Genomic DNA, 17,394 nt, shown 5'->3' on the forward strand with positions numbered 1-17,394 from the left:
ACGTTCGTCTGGCACTGAATGTTGGAATCCAACACCATATGTCATCATCCTGCCAACACGTAGTTCAAATTCATGATTTTAACATGTGGAGCAGGCTTTTTTTTTTTTTTTTTTTTGGATTATTTCCTATTTTTATCACTTAATTCATGTTTTCAGCTTTTGCTCTACAAGTAAGATTTAGCAGACTATGGAGGGGTGGGGGAGATCAGTACAGATCTGAGTATAATCAGTCCCTCCAGTTTGTACTATAAAGCTGAGGAAATTAAAGGGACACTGCCAAATTATGAAGGGCCAAACCGTAGATTCTGTAATTTAAATAAGAGACTTGTTTGTTGCTCTTACTTAAGTACTGTGCTCAGAGCTTTATATGGCTCAGAAGACACATGGGCTCTACTTCCAAAATGTTATGATCTAAATGCAATATAAAGTCCAATAATAATAGGTTTAGGTTTCATAACAGACTAATTTTGTTTCCCAAGCTGATTGAAATGCAAACAGAAAACAAAAAACATACTGTAAATAGTATAAAGTTCTTGCAGTTTGACCCTATGCTAGGTGCGATCAGTAACACTGTTAAAGATTGCCTTTTGTAAAATCCTTCCAGTTCTGAATGGGATTGTTCCAATTGCCCACATATTTGAATATATTTAAAGGGCCCAAGTCTGTTCCCATTAGTGTCAGTGGAGCTTTGCCATTGTCTCCAGTGGGAACATGACTTAGCCATGTATAGTAGCGTTGTGTAGAACATCTGGGAGTCAGAACTATTGGTTTTCCCACTGGCTCACTGTGTAACCTTGTGCAGGTCTCTTAGTATCTCTGTGGTCCATTTTCCCTGTTTATAAAATTGGGACAATGGTTCTGTACCAACATGTTTCTGATGTGCTTTGAGATCTTCAGATTGGAAATGCTATATACTGCATTGTAAATGCATAGTGTTGGGTATTATTATGCACACATCAATCCTTATGGCATACAAGCATATAGTTCTTTATGGCACATAGGTATTTATGGCATCTTTTGCATGCAAAGAATTTGAAATACCACGTATACAGATTCTTCTGGACAAAGACCAAGTGTTTCCGTATGTCATATTCACAATGAAAAGATAGTTTAAGAAAGCACACTTTATGATATCAATGGTTTGTAAAGTCACAGCAGCTTGAAGGAATTTCTGGAAAATGGTAAGGAAGTAAGATCACAAGTTAGTAATATTTTAAAGAGGCATTTTTTTAAGCTAAGCACAGTAGGTGGGAGCCAAGTTGAACAAAAATCCCCTTTTGTGACCATCCACAACAACAAATCTGCCTGTGAGAGCTAATGCTGCCTGTTTCCAGTACTCTTGCTTTACAGTTAAAGACAATTTTTTTATTCAGTATTATAGTTGTCATTAATTCAGGATTAGTTGAAGGTCGGGTTTGTTTGGTTTTTTTCATTTCATTGGAGCAAAATCCTGTAAGAGTTGGCTGATTATGTGACCCTTACCTTCAGTATACAAGCTTTAACCAGAAGACGAGACATGTAATGCAGTCAAAGGAACAATTGGAATAACAATCTATGCCTCTAAGGCATTTGGTCCAAATGTCTCCCTTCTTCTACCAGGGCAAACTGTTCTTTCCATCTGGGAAGCGGCAGCCTTGTGGATTTCAGTGTGAGGGGTTTCTCCATTTATTCTTCCTTGGTGTGTCTGAAAGAAGCTTATGTAGTAATATCCAGATAGAAGTTGGCTTTTAAGCTCTAGTACATCACAGATCGGATGAGCATCTGCACTGCCTGCCTGCCTGCCTTCCTGCCACTGTGATTTGGCTTTGCACTTGGTGATGTTTCCTGTGTATTTTTAGAGGGGTGAATTTGGGTGGAGTAGGGATTCATTCGGTTTGTTTCATGCAAGCAACGATGGCAGTGACATGTTGAGTTGCTTTTTGGTGACAACGTGAAAAGGAGAATCTTGCATTATCTTCTGACTAACAAAACTGATCTGCTTCCAGATAGAAGTGGTATTAAAGAAAGAACTTTTCTCATCAGTCTCTCCCATTTGGTACTGAATTAGAAAAAGGAAGGGTAAAGATATACTTATCTTTGCTATCAGGGCATGCTGTGAATGGAGAGTGGAATACAGTTTTGTCTACGCTCAGCCTTTACTGATCCTGAAGCTTCGTAGTCATGATACCCAGCAAGATATTAGTCTACCACAACCCCACTGGGGGCACTCGGACTGAGACTTACAGAACAACCAGGCGGCGTAAAAAGTCTCTAGGAGAACTGTTCCAAAATGGATACCGGGTCAAAGCTGGACATAGTGTCCCTGAAAAGGAGGAACAACACAGTTTTCGACACTCCTTGGTGTCTTGTTATAGGGTCGGCGCCTACTGGGGTAAGGTCCAGCTCTAACCTTAAACTTTCTGCTTGAAAACTCTGGATGATTTTTCTGTGATCCTGCACATGGTGCTAATATAATCCTTCCCTAAGGAGAAGCTTTTTATGGTAAATTTTTTAACTTCAAGTAGTGCATTTGCAAGGCTACAGATTTTAGTTAGCTTCCAACAGAAATACCCTTCTTAAAGGCCCATTATGCAATATGCATTTCCGGATGAGATGTAAAATGCTGTCTGTAAAGGGGTTAAGTGTTCATCTGAAAATGACTTTTAATGCACTCCCAAACTGTTTAGAGACAGGATATAATATTCTACAATAAGGGAGTTATTTGGCAATTATTCTGGTTATTATTAAAATTGCCCTTATTGTTTTAATGGGTGTGAGTGTGGGGAAAGAAGACTTCAGATGTGTGCAGCAGAGAGCTTTAATAAAGAAAAATTTTGTGCTGCACCACCTGAAAACACTGATGTCCAACCTTTGCAGATTTAAAACTATCTAATGCCCTTGATCCAATTTTTCCACGCTCTGTAAAGCTCTGGATTGTTATAAACTTATACAACACTGCCAAGCAGAGAAGTATAAGCAAAATATTCTGGGTCTATCTTCTTATTGCTTTTGTTGTTGTTAGTTCCATCTTTGCTCCCATGCAAGAGCAGACCCTGGGCGTACATACCCCCACTTTATTGTGCCTTTTTCTCCATATCACAGTTCTCTGTTCTCTTTTTGACCCGGATCCTCCAGGGAGGATCCTATGTGATTCTACATAGCAAGGTGGGAGATTCAGGATTGGGGAACCTATCTAGAAGCTTTGCATCCTGGAAAAGCTCATTACCCAGAGGGAGGCTAGTCTCTGAGGTTCATGGTCATTGTGTTATATAATTATCAGACCAGATCATATCTGGTTTCCCAGAAAGGATAGAATTAGTCATTGGTTAATATATTTGATGATTAATTAATTTCACTGAAGATATTATTTGGCTTATTCTAGAGCTGGTCAAATATTGGAAAAATATGTAATTCTTTTGATGAATAAGAGCATAACTGGATTTTTAGTATTTGACCAGTGTCAGAAATAAAATGGCAAACCTTGTGAGAACACTAATAACCATATAGTTAAAAAATCACAAACACAAAAACTTCTGGAGGAAGCTTAGATTATACTGAAGGAACAACTCAGTTGTGAAGCTCCTCAAAGTGTGGGAAGCAGGAAATGGAAGTGTTATGCCAAGGCCTTGATGCTGTGGTCTGAAGTAAATAGTGTGTCCCAATATATTTGGAAAACGATCATTCAAACTACAAAAAAAAAAAAAAAAAAAAAGCATGAAAAAGGGAAAATGCAGTGCCTTGATGGAAAATAATTTCATGACTAAGCCTGCAATCTACATACAGACAAAATCCCACTGAAATAAATGGGTATTTTACCTGCAGAACATGGGAAAATCAGGGGGAATTAGGCACCCCACTCCCAATTGTGGCTTTTTAAAGTCCCCTGACACGTTTTTTATGCCAATGAATAGTTTATCTGTGGCGATTTCCCTGTGTTCTCCTTTGCAAATTACATTGATGCTGAAGAGGAGTTCCCTTTGTTGGGATTTGTAACCTTTGAGTAATCCTGATTGATGCTGTTTACTAATCCGCTTGAAATCATTAATTTTGTAGAGCAGATTGCATCAGTGCTTGAATGACATGTGGAGAATGTAGTTACTGCATCTTTTAGAAATTTAATGGAGACTAAGACTTAAATTTACGCTGTTTGTTTTGCAAGTAAACTTTCTGGGGCAAACGTATTTTTCTTTGCTACTGAAACCACTTTGCATATCAGCCATGCATTTTCTATTTTAATGTAACTGCCTTCCAGCTCTCAAGCAAAAATGCAGAAATCAATGGGGTGTTGAGTATTCACCTCTCACAGGAAGGGGCCTTTATGAGGTTTGATCTGTCATGCACTGAAATCAATTGACAGACTCCCATTGGCTTCAGTGGACTTTGAAGCAGTCCGTTTGTGATGCAGCAATTCAGTTTCCAAGCACACTGGACATATCACTGATGAAAACTTGAGTGCCTGGGACTTCACTGAAATGAATGGCTTAGTGGGACCGGAGCTCAACCTCTAAGCAAATAAGTGAAGTGTGTATCTCCGATCAGAAAAAAGAGAATTCTCCCATGTCAGTTCTGGAGATTGAAAACTTTACTTATGGCCAGTTTTTTTTAAAGGCCTGTAATTTTGTACAAATCTAACAACTGGATGTCTGATTTCCATCCCTTACACCTGCCATTGATGGCTTGTGTACAGTTAGAGACTGTTTCGGGTTTCTTTGGAAATTTGGCCTCCAGTGTCTACTTTCCAAATGTGTATTTTAGTAATCAGTTTGAGAGATTAGTGGCTTGAATTTTAAGGTGCCTAGTGATTTTGTTGCCTTGGTTTTTGGGTTCCCAACTTCAGATAATTTGAAGGGCCCTGATTTTCAGGGGAAGAGGTAAAAAAAAAAAAAGCACCTGCCCTCTGAAAATCAGGCTCCTTTAAGGTGTCCTGAATTGGGCAATCAAAATCATTGGACACTTTTGAAGATGTAGGCCAGGATAGCTGCATTTCTTATTACTTAGAATATTTAATTCATAATTGGTTTTTATTCACTTCATTGTATTAAAAGCACCAGTCTAACTCCTGAACAACCTTTTTAAAAACATGTAACATGCAAATACCTAATTTTTCTAAACTAAAATATAGTCCTTCCCTCAACCCCATGAATCCACCACACATTGTGTGTAAATACATACCCATCCAATAAAAATAATAGAATGTAGCACTCACATAGTGCTTTATACCTTCAAAACTCTCTGCAAACAACTGGTTAATCCTCACAACCACCCGGTTAGCTATGCAAGTATCACTTCAGTCTACAGTAAGAAAGTATTCATGTGATATACTAGGTGCCCAAATGAGGAATTAGGTAGAACTGAATCCAGATGTTATTGGACTTCATGCAGGAAGTACTGAAAGTCTGGCCTGATTATCACAATGGTCCCTTCTTCCCTAAAAATGGATGAATCTATTAACTCTGCCCTGGACATACCTCCAGCTGGGAAGAGCCTGCAAAAACACCTCAGTAGTCCACTTTACAGTTGGTGTCCCCTGGTAGCCTAATCCTGCAGCCATCACCTGTTTTAGAACTTCCAATGAGATATACAGTAGCTGCAGGACTGAAAGGCTGTTGGGTAAAACCCTACCCAGGGGGTACAAATCCCTCATCCAAGAGGAGGGTTTTTATTATTGTATGTGTTTTGTGTCTTGAAGTGTGGTTCTCTTTGTAAAGTGGCATTGTGGAGTTCCATGTTTATTGCAGATCTGTGATTTCTGTGCTCAGTTTACAACTCAAACAATGTTTATTTCTGGCTATCAGCCCTGCATGTTCATCCTGGGATCTGCAAGTCAAGCTGGGTTCTTTCCATCTGCACATCATCACCGTCATGCTATTGTAAAAGTTCTGAAGGTCAAAATATGCCCCGAGTGACATATGTACAACCCCCTTGTGGTCAATAATTTGGCGCATGTGGAATTGCTTGGAGTATAGGGCTTGTCTGTATCAGAAATTGTACTGATTGATCATTATCCATTGATCTAGTTAAACCTGTGCAGATGTAAACATACTTAAACTGGTTTAACCCTTGTTTAAATCAAGTTAGCTTGTGTCAGTAAATTATCAATTTAATCAAAGCAGTTGAAGTGAGGATTACACCAGTTTAAATGTGTCAATATTAGGAGTTTGCACAGTTTTAACTAGATGGATTTAAATTCAGTTTAGTTAACCAGTGCAACTTTTCTAATGTAAAGAATCCTCTTAATGGTGCACAAGAAGGAGTAGAATCCAGTTCATTCTCTCTTTTGTGTTGGATCTGCAGGGTTGGGAGTTGTGAAAATCATAAAGACTTAGTTTAGTCACTAAAGGAAGCAGAGATCACTATGATTACACATAGAGAACAGATGTGTTGAGTAAGAAAATGCCAGTTTAACAGAGTCACTTTCTGGAGTAAATCTACACTATTAGACTATAGGCTTTATTCATTGTGTTCTCTAGATAAGAGAGGCAGTTTTTGGATATATATTTTTTTAAAGGTAGGGAAAGATTAATCACAAATTATATTGCAGTAGATACCCTATGTTTCTGCTCAAGTCAGCTCACATGTAGAAGACTCCAACATAAAATTCATCACTTGAATAAAGGAGAATGAATTCAAAGGAAAGCATTTGGAGTGCTCTTCTGGATGATTTGAGTCATTAACTTAACCAGGCAGGAGCAGGATCCAAATTAAATATCTGATGCACAGAATCAATCTGAAATCAGAATGGAGTTTACTGAAATAAATAGTGATTTGACCTAAACAGAATATATAGAGATTATTTATCATACAAACAAGGCAATTTAGCAGTTATTCCATATTATGAAGTAATAAGATAATGCATCACTACACAGACAGAATAATTTCCCAGATAGTTTTCGCTAGGTAGAGCCACAAAAATTCCTGTTGTTATATGCAGAGCTGATACGGCTGTGGGAGAGCAAGATAGATTCCTTTCTGTTTGTTACACCTTCAGAAGTATTGTTAACAATAAGTCCCTATTACAGAATCTTTATTACTGTTGATGTACAAGCCATAAAGAACATGGCTTGAATTTCAGATCCCTGGTGCATTTGTAGGGCTGACAGAGAAGTCATCTTTTTAACTATCAACTGAGAGAATTTGACATGGGATCAGTAAGAGACAATAAATAGGGAGCATCATGTTACTAGTTTTATGCAGTTATTTTTCAGAGCTGAGTGGCAGTTCATGGAGTTTTTGTATGCACCTATTACAGTGACTTAAATTAGACTTATCAGCAAATTAAACCAAATGTAAGCAGAACAGGTTTTGCTGGGCCTGGACTGATACTAAGCTGATTTTTTTATCAAGCTACTGAGTAATTCAGCTCATTTTGTTTCTGACAACAGTCTCGGTACTATGGCAGACTGATCAGGGTGAATAAAGGATTACCATGTCCTCTCTCAAAGAAGCATCTTTGATAGTGAGCACGCTTTTGGCATGTCATTAATACAGCAGCAGAATGAAGTGGTCTATGGGCTCTCCCTTGAGGGCGTACTCAGTCTGTTCATCATCTCCTTGCTAAGCACAAGATCATACTGACAATCATCTACTCATGGCAAACTCATTTAATCTGAGTCTGCCTCTTAAAGTTCATTTCCAGCAGCTGCTCTTTGAAGTCTATTTGAAGAAAGGATTGAAACCTCTGAATTACTTCAGTCTTTCCAAATGCATGTTATTTACTGCACAGGATAGAGCAGTTAATGCTCAAATGCTTTACATCCCAAAACACATTTACACACATACACCCCTTTCAACAGTAGTCATTTAAGAATGGGATTTCCCCTTTTTCTTTGGTCTCAGTTCAACTAGTTAATTCTACTATCAAGGGGTGAAATTCACTCTAATGCAGAGCAGCCAGGGATGGTCCTCCAATCCATTTCAGCCCCATGATGAGTTATTTGCACACCCTCTGGATCCAGTGTAACCATCCCCACTGCAGGGAGTCATTTTGAGTGCTGGGGTATGCAAGACCTGTCTATGTTTGGTTCTACATGCTCTGAGGTAAGTGCTCTAGGTGTTTCCAGCACTAGGTCCTTCAGGCTGTAGGCCTAGGTAGGTCCCCATAAACACTCACAGAGTCTGATGATGACAAACAGTTGTTTCATTAAAAGCTACCAGAAATAAATGTTGCTGTTATTGTAGACTTTAAGGTACAAACACAAGATGCACCAACAGTTCCTAGCTCAGCCTCTCATGGGAGTGGGCAGGTGGGGCTCCCCCAGCCTACTGTCAGGATTGCTGACTCCAGGCCACCCCTCTCCCAGAGGCAATCATTCCCTCTCCCAGAGGCCTGCAGATGTCCCTGCCAGAGTTCAGTACTTTTGTCGATCTTGTTCAGACTGATTTGCACAGCTACTCTTGTTTACAGGCCATTCCTGAGTACCCATCTGTTGTGACTGCTGCTGGCCCATTTACCAGCAAAAGGCTGCTTCCCAGCCCAGCTGTCAGCCCTTCAGTCCCAGCTCCCAAACTGTCCAGTCTTCTCACCATAGTCAGCTCCCAGGATGCTGCCTCCAACCTTCTGCTCCTGCTCCCTCCTGAGCCAGGGCCCTCTGACTCTGGCAGTACTTCCTTTTCCTATTCTGGAGGGATTATAGAGCATTCAACTGGTTGGATGTTCACTGAAGAATTAACAAAATGCCCAGAAGTGAGCCAGCAGGTTCATTAGAAATGATTCCATGGATCCAGCAGCCCTAACACTCAGTGCAAGTGAAGCAGATGAACACAGCAAGTGAAGCAGATTTCAGTCACTCTTCTAGCACATAGGCTATAGTTGTGACCATTGGTGTGGGGGGCTGTGATACATTTGGGGTCAAAATCCAAAAGTCACTAATAAGAGGTTCTTTTACTCAGGTGTCCACTTTAATGTTTGGTGAAGGATATAAGATTGGTGAATCATAAAATCCTAGGATTGGAAGGGACCTGGAGAGGTCATCTACTCCAGTCCTTTGTACTCATGGCAGGACTAAGTATTATCTAGACCATCCCTGACAGGTGTTTGTCTAACCTGCTCTTTAAAATCTCCAATGACAGAGATTCCACAACTTCCCTGAATAATTTATTCCTGTGCTTAACCACTGTAACAGTTAGGAAGTTTTTCCTAATGTCCATCTTAAAATGTCCTTGCTGCAATTTCAGCCCATTGCTTCTTGTCCCATTTTCAGAGGTTAAGGAGAATAATTTTTCTCCTTCCTCCTTGTAACAACCTTTTATGTACTTGAAAACTCTCACCATGTGTCCCCTCTCAGTCTTCTCCAAACTAAACAAACCCATTTTTTTCAAAAACAATGAGGAGTACTTTTGGCATCTTAGAGACTAACAAATTTATTTGGGCATAAGCTTTCATGGGCTAAAACCCACTTCATCAGATGCATGGAGTGGAAAATACAGTAGGCAGATATATATAGATATATATATAGATAGATAGATATAGATATATATCTATATCTATATCTATATATCTATAGATATATAGATATATATATACACACACACACACACACACACACACACACAGTACATGAAAAGATGGGAGTTGCCTTACCAAGTAGGCGGTCAGTTCTAATGAGACAATTCAGTTAAAGTGGAAGTGGGCTATTATCAACAGGAGGAAAAATCACTTTTGAAATGGGCCACCCTGATTACTACTACAAAAGTTGACAAGAAGGTGTGAGTAACAGTAGGGGGAAATTAGCATGGGGAAATTAGTTTTTGTAGTGACCCATCCACTCCCAGTCTTTATTCAGGCCTAATTTGTGGTGTCCAGTTTGCAAATTAATTTCAGTTCTGCAGTTTCTCATTGGAGTCGGTTTTTGAAGTTTTTTTGTTGAAGAATTGCCACTTTCAAGTCTATTATTGAGTGACCAGGGAGACTGAAGTGTTCTCTGACTGGTTTTTTAATGTTATAATTCTTGACGTCAGATTTGTGTCCATTTATTCTTTTGCGTAGAGACTGTCCAGTTTGGCCAATATACATGGCAGAGGGGCATTGCTGGCACATGATGGCATATATCACATTGGTAGATGTGCAGCTGAACGAGCCCCTGATGGTGTGGCTGATGTGGTTAGATCCTATGATGGTGTCCCTTGAATAGATATGTGGACAGAGTTGGCAACGGGGTTTGTTGCAGGGACAGGTTCCTGGGATAGTGTTTTTGTTATGTGGTGTGTAGTTGCTGGTGAGTATTTGCTTCAGGTTGGGGGGCTGTCTGTAAGCGAGGACTGGCCTGTCTCCCAAGGTCTGTGAGAGTGAGGGATCGTCCTTCAGGATAGGTTGTAGATCCTTGATGATGCACTGGAGAGGTTTTAGGTGGGGGCTGAAGGTGACAGCTAGTGGCGTTCTGTTACTTTCTTTGTTGGGCCTGTCCTGTAGTAGGTGACTTCTGTGTACTCTTTTGGCTCTGTCAATCTGTTTCTTCACTTCAGCAGGTGGGTATTGTAGTTTTAAGAACACTTGATAGAGCTCCTGTAGGTGTTTGTTTCTGTCTGAGGGATTGGAGCAAATGCGGTTGTATCTTAGAGCTTAGCTGTAGACTGTGGATCATGTGATGTGGTCTGGATGAAAGCTGGAGGCATGTAGGTAAGTATAGCGGTCAGCAGGTTTTCGGTACAGGATGGTGTTTATGTGACCATCACTTATTTGCACTGTAGTGTCCAGGAAGTGGATCTCTTGTGTGGACTGGTCCAGGCTGAGGTTGATGTGGGGTGGAAATTGTTGAAATCCTGGTGGAATTCCTCAAGGGCCATTTTCAATCTTCTCTCATAGGTTATGTTTTTATGTATGTAGAGACATGAAGACTTTATTTAGTACTGAAATTCAAGGGTGCAAGTATAATTATAAGCAAAGAAAAATAAAGATAAGTGTAGCAAAACAATGCCCTGCATTGTGCATACTCACAACCTTATGGAGATCATTTGGAATGAAGATGGAAAGAATAGTAACTGGAGAAGCACTGTAAATGGGAGTGACAATAAGGTTTCCACTGTCCTGTCATCGTGATGTCCCAACTAAGGACTGGGCATAGAACTCTTCTATACACCTTTCTCTTACACCCACACATGTCTGGGACCATATTTGATTAAGTCTCAGTCCCCTTCCCATGTTTGGTATTCTGGGAGACCAATGTTGGGATTCCGGCTGGTATGACCAATTTATGTCAATGCATTTCACAATGGTTTTGACATGTAAATGTGGGTTTGTTCCATGGATATATATTCCAAAAGCCCATAAAACTCTATCATTTTAAGCTTAGTCTGTTCTGTAGCCTTTGATTAATTTAGAGTGCAAGATGCACAAATCACTAATAACAGGTTCGTTTACTCAGGTGGCTATGTAAATGTATTATAGAAGATGAGTTTGGTGAATCACACACAGACATGAGGACTATAGTACTTAAATACATGCAAGTAAAATAAGTCTAGGGAAACAGTCACCATTATGCATAGTCACAACCTTCTGAAGACCATCCAGAAGCATCAGAGAAGGGAAAGATGTTAGGAAAAGTAAGTGGGAATGATGTTCCAGATTTCCACCATCCTGTCATCCCAGTGTCCCAACCAGAGGCTGGTCTGACTGTATTTTTGTATCCTTTTCCTTACCCCCCCCCCCCACACACACACATCCAGGACCATATTTGATTTAGGTCTCAGCCTTCTGCCCATGTTTGTCATTCCAGGGAACCATAATTAAAGTTCCGTTTGCTAGCATAAGATACTTGCGTCATAAATTTCCCAATATTTCCAACACATTAATACGTTTACCAAAAATCCCCCCAAAATCCATTATTTCAAGTGTAAAATGCCCTTCTGTGGTTTTCTTGTTTATCACAAAATCTTATAACCTTAGGACAAGCACTATAGGCTAACAACTACAGTATGTAGGTCTCATACTTTTGTAAAGCCTATAACTGTAATTTTACATTTGTTTTCCTTACTTGCATTACAGCTTTAATTATTTTTATTATCAACATCTTTAAGCATTTTAACTTTCCCTAATATTTAGATTATAGTTTGATTTTAAGCATAAACCTTCCAAGATAAGTCAGGGGTCACAGGTCAACAGTTCCTTTGCTGCTTACTTGTTTATCACAAGATATGTATTGTTAAATCTTATAATTCTAGGTCAAGCACTATGTGAAGAATTTAGGCCTCAGGCTAACTGCTAGCCTCCATTAGGCCTCAAATTTATTGCAAAGTCTATTTCCACTATTTATACATTTTGTTTTTCACTTCTTGCGTTAGAGCTTTAATATTAACATTTTTAAGCATATTCGCTTTTCCTAACATATAAATTTTAGTTTAAACATCAGCATAAACCTTCCAATATCAGGCATCAAGGGTCAACAGGGGTGTTTCACTATAGGCCTGTGGTTTGGTTCCATTTTGGAGGATGTATTTAGCCTCCCTAAATTGTTCTGATTAAATGTGCTTCATGTAGGGGAATTTTATCCAAGGAAAATGATGATGTCCCAACTCAGTTTGAATGGTGGGTCCCAAACTTTCACCAAATGTGCAGGGTTTCAGAGGAAGGCAGTTTTTTATATAATTCAAAAAAATGTTTGAATATTTATAACACGTATTTTTTCTCCTAAAATATCAGCAATTAACTTCTGTAAAAATCAAGAGAAATAAACAGCATAAATTGGGAGCACTAGTAGTAATACAGGTATAAAGCTTTGGGTTCCATTCAGAAGGGCACTGAAAAGACGTGCTTGTCCTTGCTTGTCCTTAATACGTGTACCTATTAATTCCAGAAAGCATTAGCTGGAAATGTTGTCAGAGCAGGTTGCTGTAAAATTCCCTCCGTGATTCCAGTCAGGGTAGTAATACATGTAGGATAGTCTGCCTTTTTATTATGATGGCACTTCCTGTCCTGGCTTCCGTTTGGATGTGCAGCGATGCATGAAAAATAAACGTTAGTTGAGGAAGCTAAACAGGTATTTCAGAACCTTCTGAAAAGTTTGTTTTAGTGTTTTAGGTTCAGGTCCACAGATGAGGAAATATGATGATAGTGTTATTTTTACCGCATCCCCATTCACCATCTTTGGATATCATTCATGGCACATGCTATATAGTTTCTGGGATTTGATGCTTCACCTTCATTTTAAAAGACTCACCTTGGCAATAAACTGATAACTGCGCAAAAAAGACGGCTTCATGAAAAAGATGCAAGGGTTGTGTCACCCTGAGCAGTGCTGTTTTTAAGTAAACTGGCCTCTAACCCATTCACTTTCTTTTTCAAGTATTATTCCCTGAAGGAACATTTTTAAAATGATGTAGGCTATAGCAATTGTAGAACCTCACTGCTAATGATTTTTCAGCTGCAGCAAACAATTTACTGTAACCATTTGCTCCTTGGTGTGTTGTGCCTCGTTTGTCTGACCATTTAAAATAGGTAAAAATCACTGTGAGGAGTTGGAAATAGAGATTTTGGAGCTAACCATAACCTTTCCCAGCCTTCTTAGCAGCTTTTGGTTATTTTTGTCTCCAAGAAGCAGACTTTTCTTTTGAAACAGGATAATATAGCTTAGCTTTCTTGTTACCTGTTCCTAAACTACTGACTCGATAATTGGGATCATGTGGAAAATTTAGTAATATCGAGCAGTTTTGTATTGGTTTTTTTTTTAATCTAGATCTCAGGTGACTCTACAAATCTTGATTAATTCTCACAATACCCTTGTAAAGTACTCAGTGAAGTATTATTATGCCCATTTTACACATAAGATCTTCAACCTCGTTAAGACTGCTTTGCATCACTTGGAAATAATGATGACGATAAGAATAATAATATGTAACTACCTCACTGGCGTGTTGTGAAATTAACTCTGCAAACACATGTATAATTTCACTTTTGTGAGCAGTCCCACTGGAGTCAACTGCTATGAGTCAAGTTGTACATGTGGTTAAGTTTTTGTAGCATTGTATCCTTAGTTAGCACTTTGAAAATAGAAAGTGCTGTATATGTGCTAAATGAGATTATTAGTTGTTACTAAATTAAAAATGTCAGTAAGGAGGATGCATGAGTTGACGTTGCCCTAGGCCCAACCCTAGCGGTCAAGCTACCATATTAAGCAATTTTTATGTAACTCTTGGCCCTACTGTGCAGTTAAAAAAAAAAAAATCCTCAAAAGCCTTCTTTTTAACTTTATAAGCTGTATATATAAAATACACAATGTACCTTTACTCATATGCCAAAGATCTGCAGCAAAATTGTTTAGTACCAGCATAAGTCTCTCAGTAATTTAAGCCTTTAATCTTTTATGGTATTTTCTCTTGCTCTCTCGCTCGCTCTCTCTGTCTGGCCCTGCAGCTGTCTGAGAATTGCTATCCAAGCAACCTGATTTCAACAACTCAGTGCTATCTCTTTATAAATATTATTTTTCTAAGAACCAAAGTTCAGTCATTTACTGTAATTGTAACCTGCTTGAAGGCAAATGCAGTAGTTTTACCTTTTTTAAAGCCACAGTACATGGTAACTACATATCCCTGTCTGAAGTTTTAGAGTTTGGGGTGGGGATATGGAGCATTATAACCTAATAAAAGATTTTACGTCATTAAGAATTACCAATTTAATCAGGCCTATCCACTGTCTGGGTTTTTTTTTTTCTTCAAAAATCAGGTTATCAGATCTCTTGCCCATAATCTCTTAGTTTTTGCTAAGCACTGGGGGAGTTGTGAGCTTTCAGGAGTATCTATATATCTATATTTGCAATAGTAAGCCATTCTAGAAGAGAGGAATATGGGCACTAAGACTACCAACTGAGGCTAAGTAAAGTTTTTTCTTCTTAGCTCTGAGGTAATCATAGCTGTTTAAATTTCCCACACCATAACTTAATACTTGAAGTATGCATTTCTGGTAGGGTATAGAAACAGATCTAAATTAAACTGAAAAAAGCTGGTCAAGATCTTGGGACTATTAAATATGGAAGAACACTTCAAAGGTATTTGACATTCTGTATGCTACATACCATTGATTTCATTGATTGTTACCATTGTAAGTCGGATGTTATAACAGTATGGGTCACTATGCACTGGAGTTATGTCTGATTCTCTTTTTATGCAGGTTTAAGATTTTTAAGAGCCCTTAGACTGATACAGTTTTCAGAAATTTTGCAGTTTCTGAATATCCTAAAAACAAGGTAAGACTTTAATACCTACTTAACCTGTCTGTAGTCTGTCTTCTCCAGTTTATAGTCATAGTCAGAGGTAATTTCTCCTTTCATAATGCCATTAGAATGAATGGAAGTTATGGTTTGAATAGCACACACCAAAACGCAAATTTTTTATATATATGTACACACACACACACACACGCGCGCGCGCGCACACACACACACACACACACCCCTTTTGACTTTTTTCCCTGATGTAAGTTTCATCAAAGACACTAGACTCTAAGACACATTCATGAGTCAAGTCATGTTTGAGCCTCATCCATGCAGCTATTCCATCTTTTAGTAAATGTGATTATTAGTGTGATTGGTGACTAGTTTCATTGGTGAACCTGCTGCATTGGTGAACTAAGTGCCTCCTAATATATGGTCTTATTTCTCATACAAATATATAGCCATCTCTTGTTTTCTAAATTCCCATTCCATCCTGTATTTCTGGTGAATGGTTTATCAATTTAAATGTCTCTTTGATATCATCTGTTGATATTTCACTTGATACATTTTTATACCTGTAATATTCAAGGGACTGAGTGATTATAAATGTAAAGGCAGAGTGATAGATCTACACATTGATTAAATAATCCATCCTTCCTCATTTTGGATCCCTACTTTATTGTCTCATTAAATTAGAAATAACTTGCCCAACAAAACACCCAACAGGGAGATGGCAGTTTAGAGATAATCATTATGGTTCTTCATCATTATGAAAATCTTAGATTTCAAAAACATTTTTTACATTGATTTTCCACTCTGGATATCTCATTCCATTCATTGTCATAAGCGTTCCTTTAGAAGGATGTTTAAAATACTTCAGTTAACAACTGTGTTGTTCTCATTTTAACTGCTTTTGTGTGGCTGAACATACTTGGTATGGGAAGCAGAATGCACATTAGCTACTACTATGCGCATTAGTTAATCACCTTGAAGCACCAAAGGGACTGTGCCATGTTTCACAGCAGCAAACTTTTTAACATGCATTAAAATACACCAGCTAAAATATTGAACTAATGTTCTAGTAATTATTTTTAAATACTAGAAGTTCAGTTCCACTTTAAAATCCCCCTTCTCTTTCCCTATTGATTCATCATCACATATTTGAGGGTGTGTAACTCAGGTGGAGTTTATTACCCTTAATGAGCAATGAACCCATGTAAATCACCCTACTGTTGTTGAGTAAATAGACCCTTCAGATGTGCACAGGTTCATGACAACCAGCAGGCTCTGCAACCCTTTAAAACCTTAAAACTGTTCTCATTAGTCAACCTTTCATATTGAAAGAGATCCTAAATGACTCTGGAATTGGCTTAAGATCTGCCTGGAACTGTGTGAGCATGTAGCCAATGTAGTTTTTCTTCTTAAAATAATGAAACTAGTTTAATAAACACACAGAGAAACTCAGTCCTGTAGCCTTAAAATGCCACTGGTCCTGCAGAGAGAAAGTTTAATTGTTACAGAAACTCAGTGTATTAAAATCTCCTTGCAGAACACAAAGAATCTTATCCAAAGTACACTGAAGTCAGTAGAAGGACTCGCAATGACTTCAGTAGGCTTTGGATAAAGGTTCAAATCCCCTTCAGGAGTGGTGGAATTTTAAGGCTCCAGAACAGTAAGTGAAGGGGAGATGCATTAATTAAATGTGTTCCATTTAAAGCTGGCTTAGGACTTGACCCCTTTGTTCATAACAACATTTGTCTGGTGCCAAACTTTCCTCCCAAATTAGATGCTCATCATCTTTGTAATTATTTACATGAATATGCAAGCATTCGTAAATCTCCTGTTCTGATTACTACTATAAAGCCCTTCAAATCCAGCTTACTTATGTGGCTGCCTTTCAGTTTTACTCAGTTGATTAACCCAAACTGGTTTATCACTAAACAATTCTTTTAATTTAAAAATCATCAAAGGCCTCAAAATAAATTGTTTCATGTGTCCCACCCTATTCTTGAGCATGCAGTAATCAGGCACATCTGATATCTCATGTCTCATTTAATAAACCTAAAGACAATTTAATAGTATAAAATACTACTGGTGTCCAAAAAGTATCATTGTATAAAATTTGTGGGCCAAACTGCAATGAATGGGTATTATTTTATTGACTTCAATGCAGTTGCCTTCAGTTCTACTAGACCTGAAATTAGACCTGGAAGCTTTATTGTTGGTGGTGGTGTTTTTAAATGGATACAATGTGCAAAATTAACCCCATAACCTA

General features: G+C 38.5%; 1 protein-coding gene across 2 annotated transcripts in view; it reads left to right on the forward strand.

Moving 5' to 3' along the window:
- Positions 1–17,394, forward strand: part of LOC113406893 (calcium-activated potassium channel subunit alpha-1) — a 911,445-nt gene that overhangs the window by 646,227 nt on the left and 247,824 nt on the right. For both annotated transcript variants that reach the window (XM_026653744.1, XM_026653746.1), the window contains exon 6: positions 15,077–15,152. In XM_026653744.1, the coding sequence (XP_026509529.1) occupies positions 15,077–15,152 (76 nt within the window). The remainder of the gene's footprint in view (positions 1–15,076; positions 15,153–17,394) is intronic.

This window comes from Terrapene carolina, unplaced genomic scaffold (genome assembly GCF_002925995.2).
Source record: "Terrapene carolina triunguis isolate 2854851 unplaced genomic scaffold, T_m_triunguis-2.0 Scaffold148, whole genome shotgun sequence".
Classification (NCBI taxonomy): Eukaryota; Metazoa; Chordata; order Testudines; family Emydidae; genus Terrapene; species Terrapene triunguis.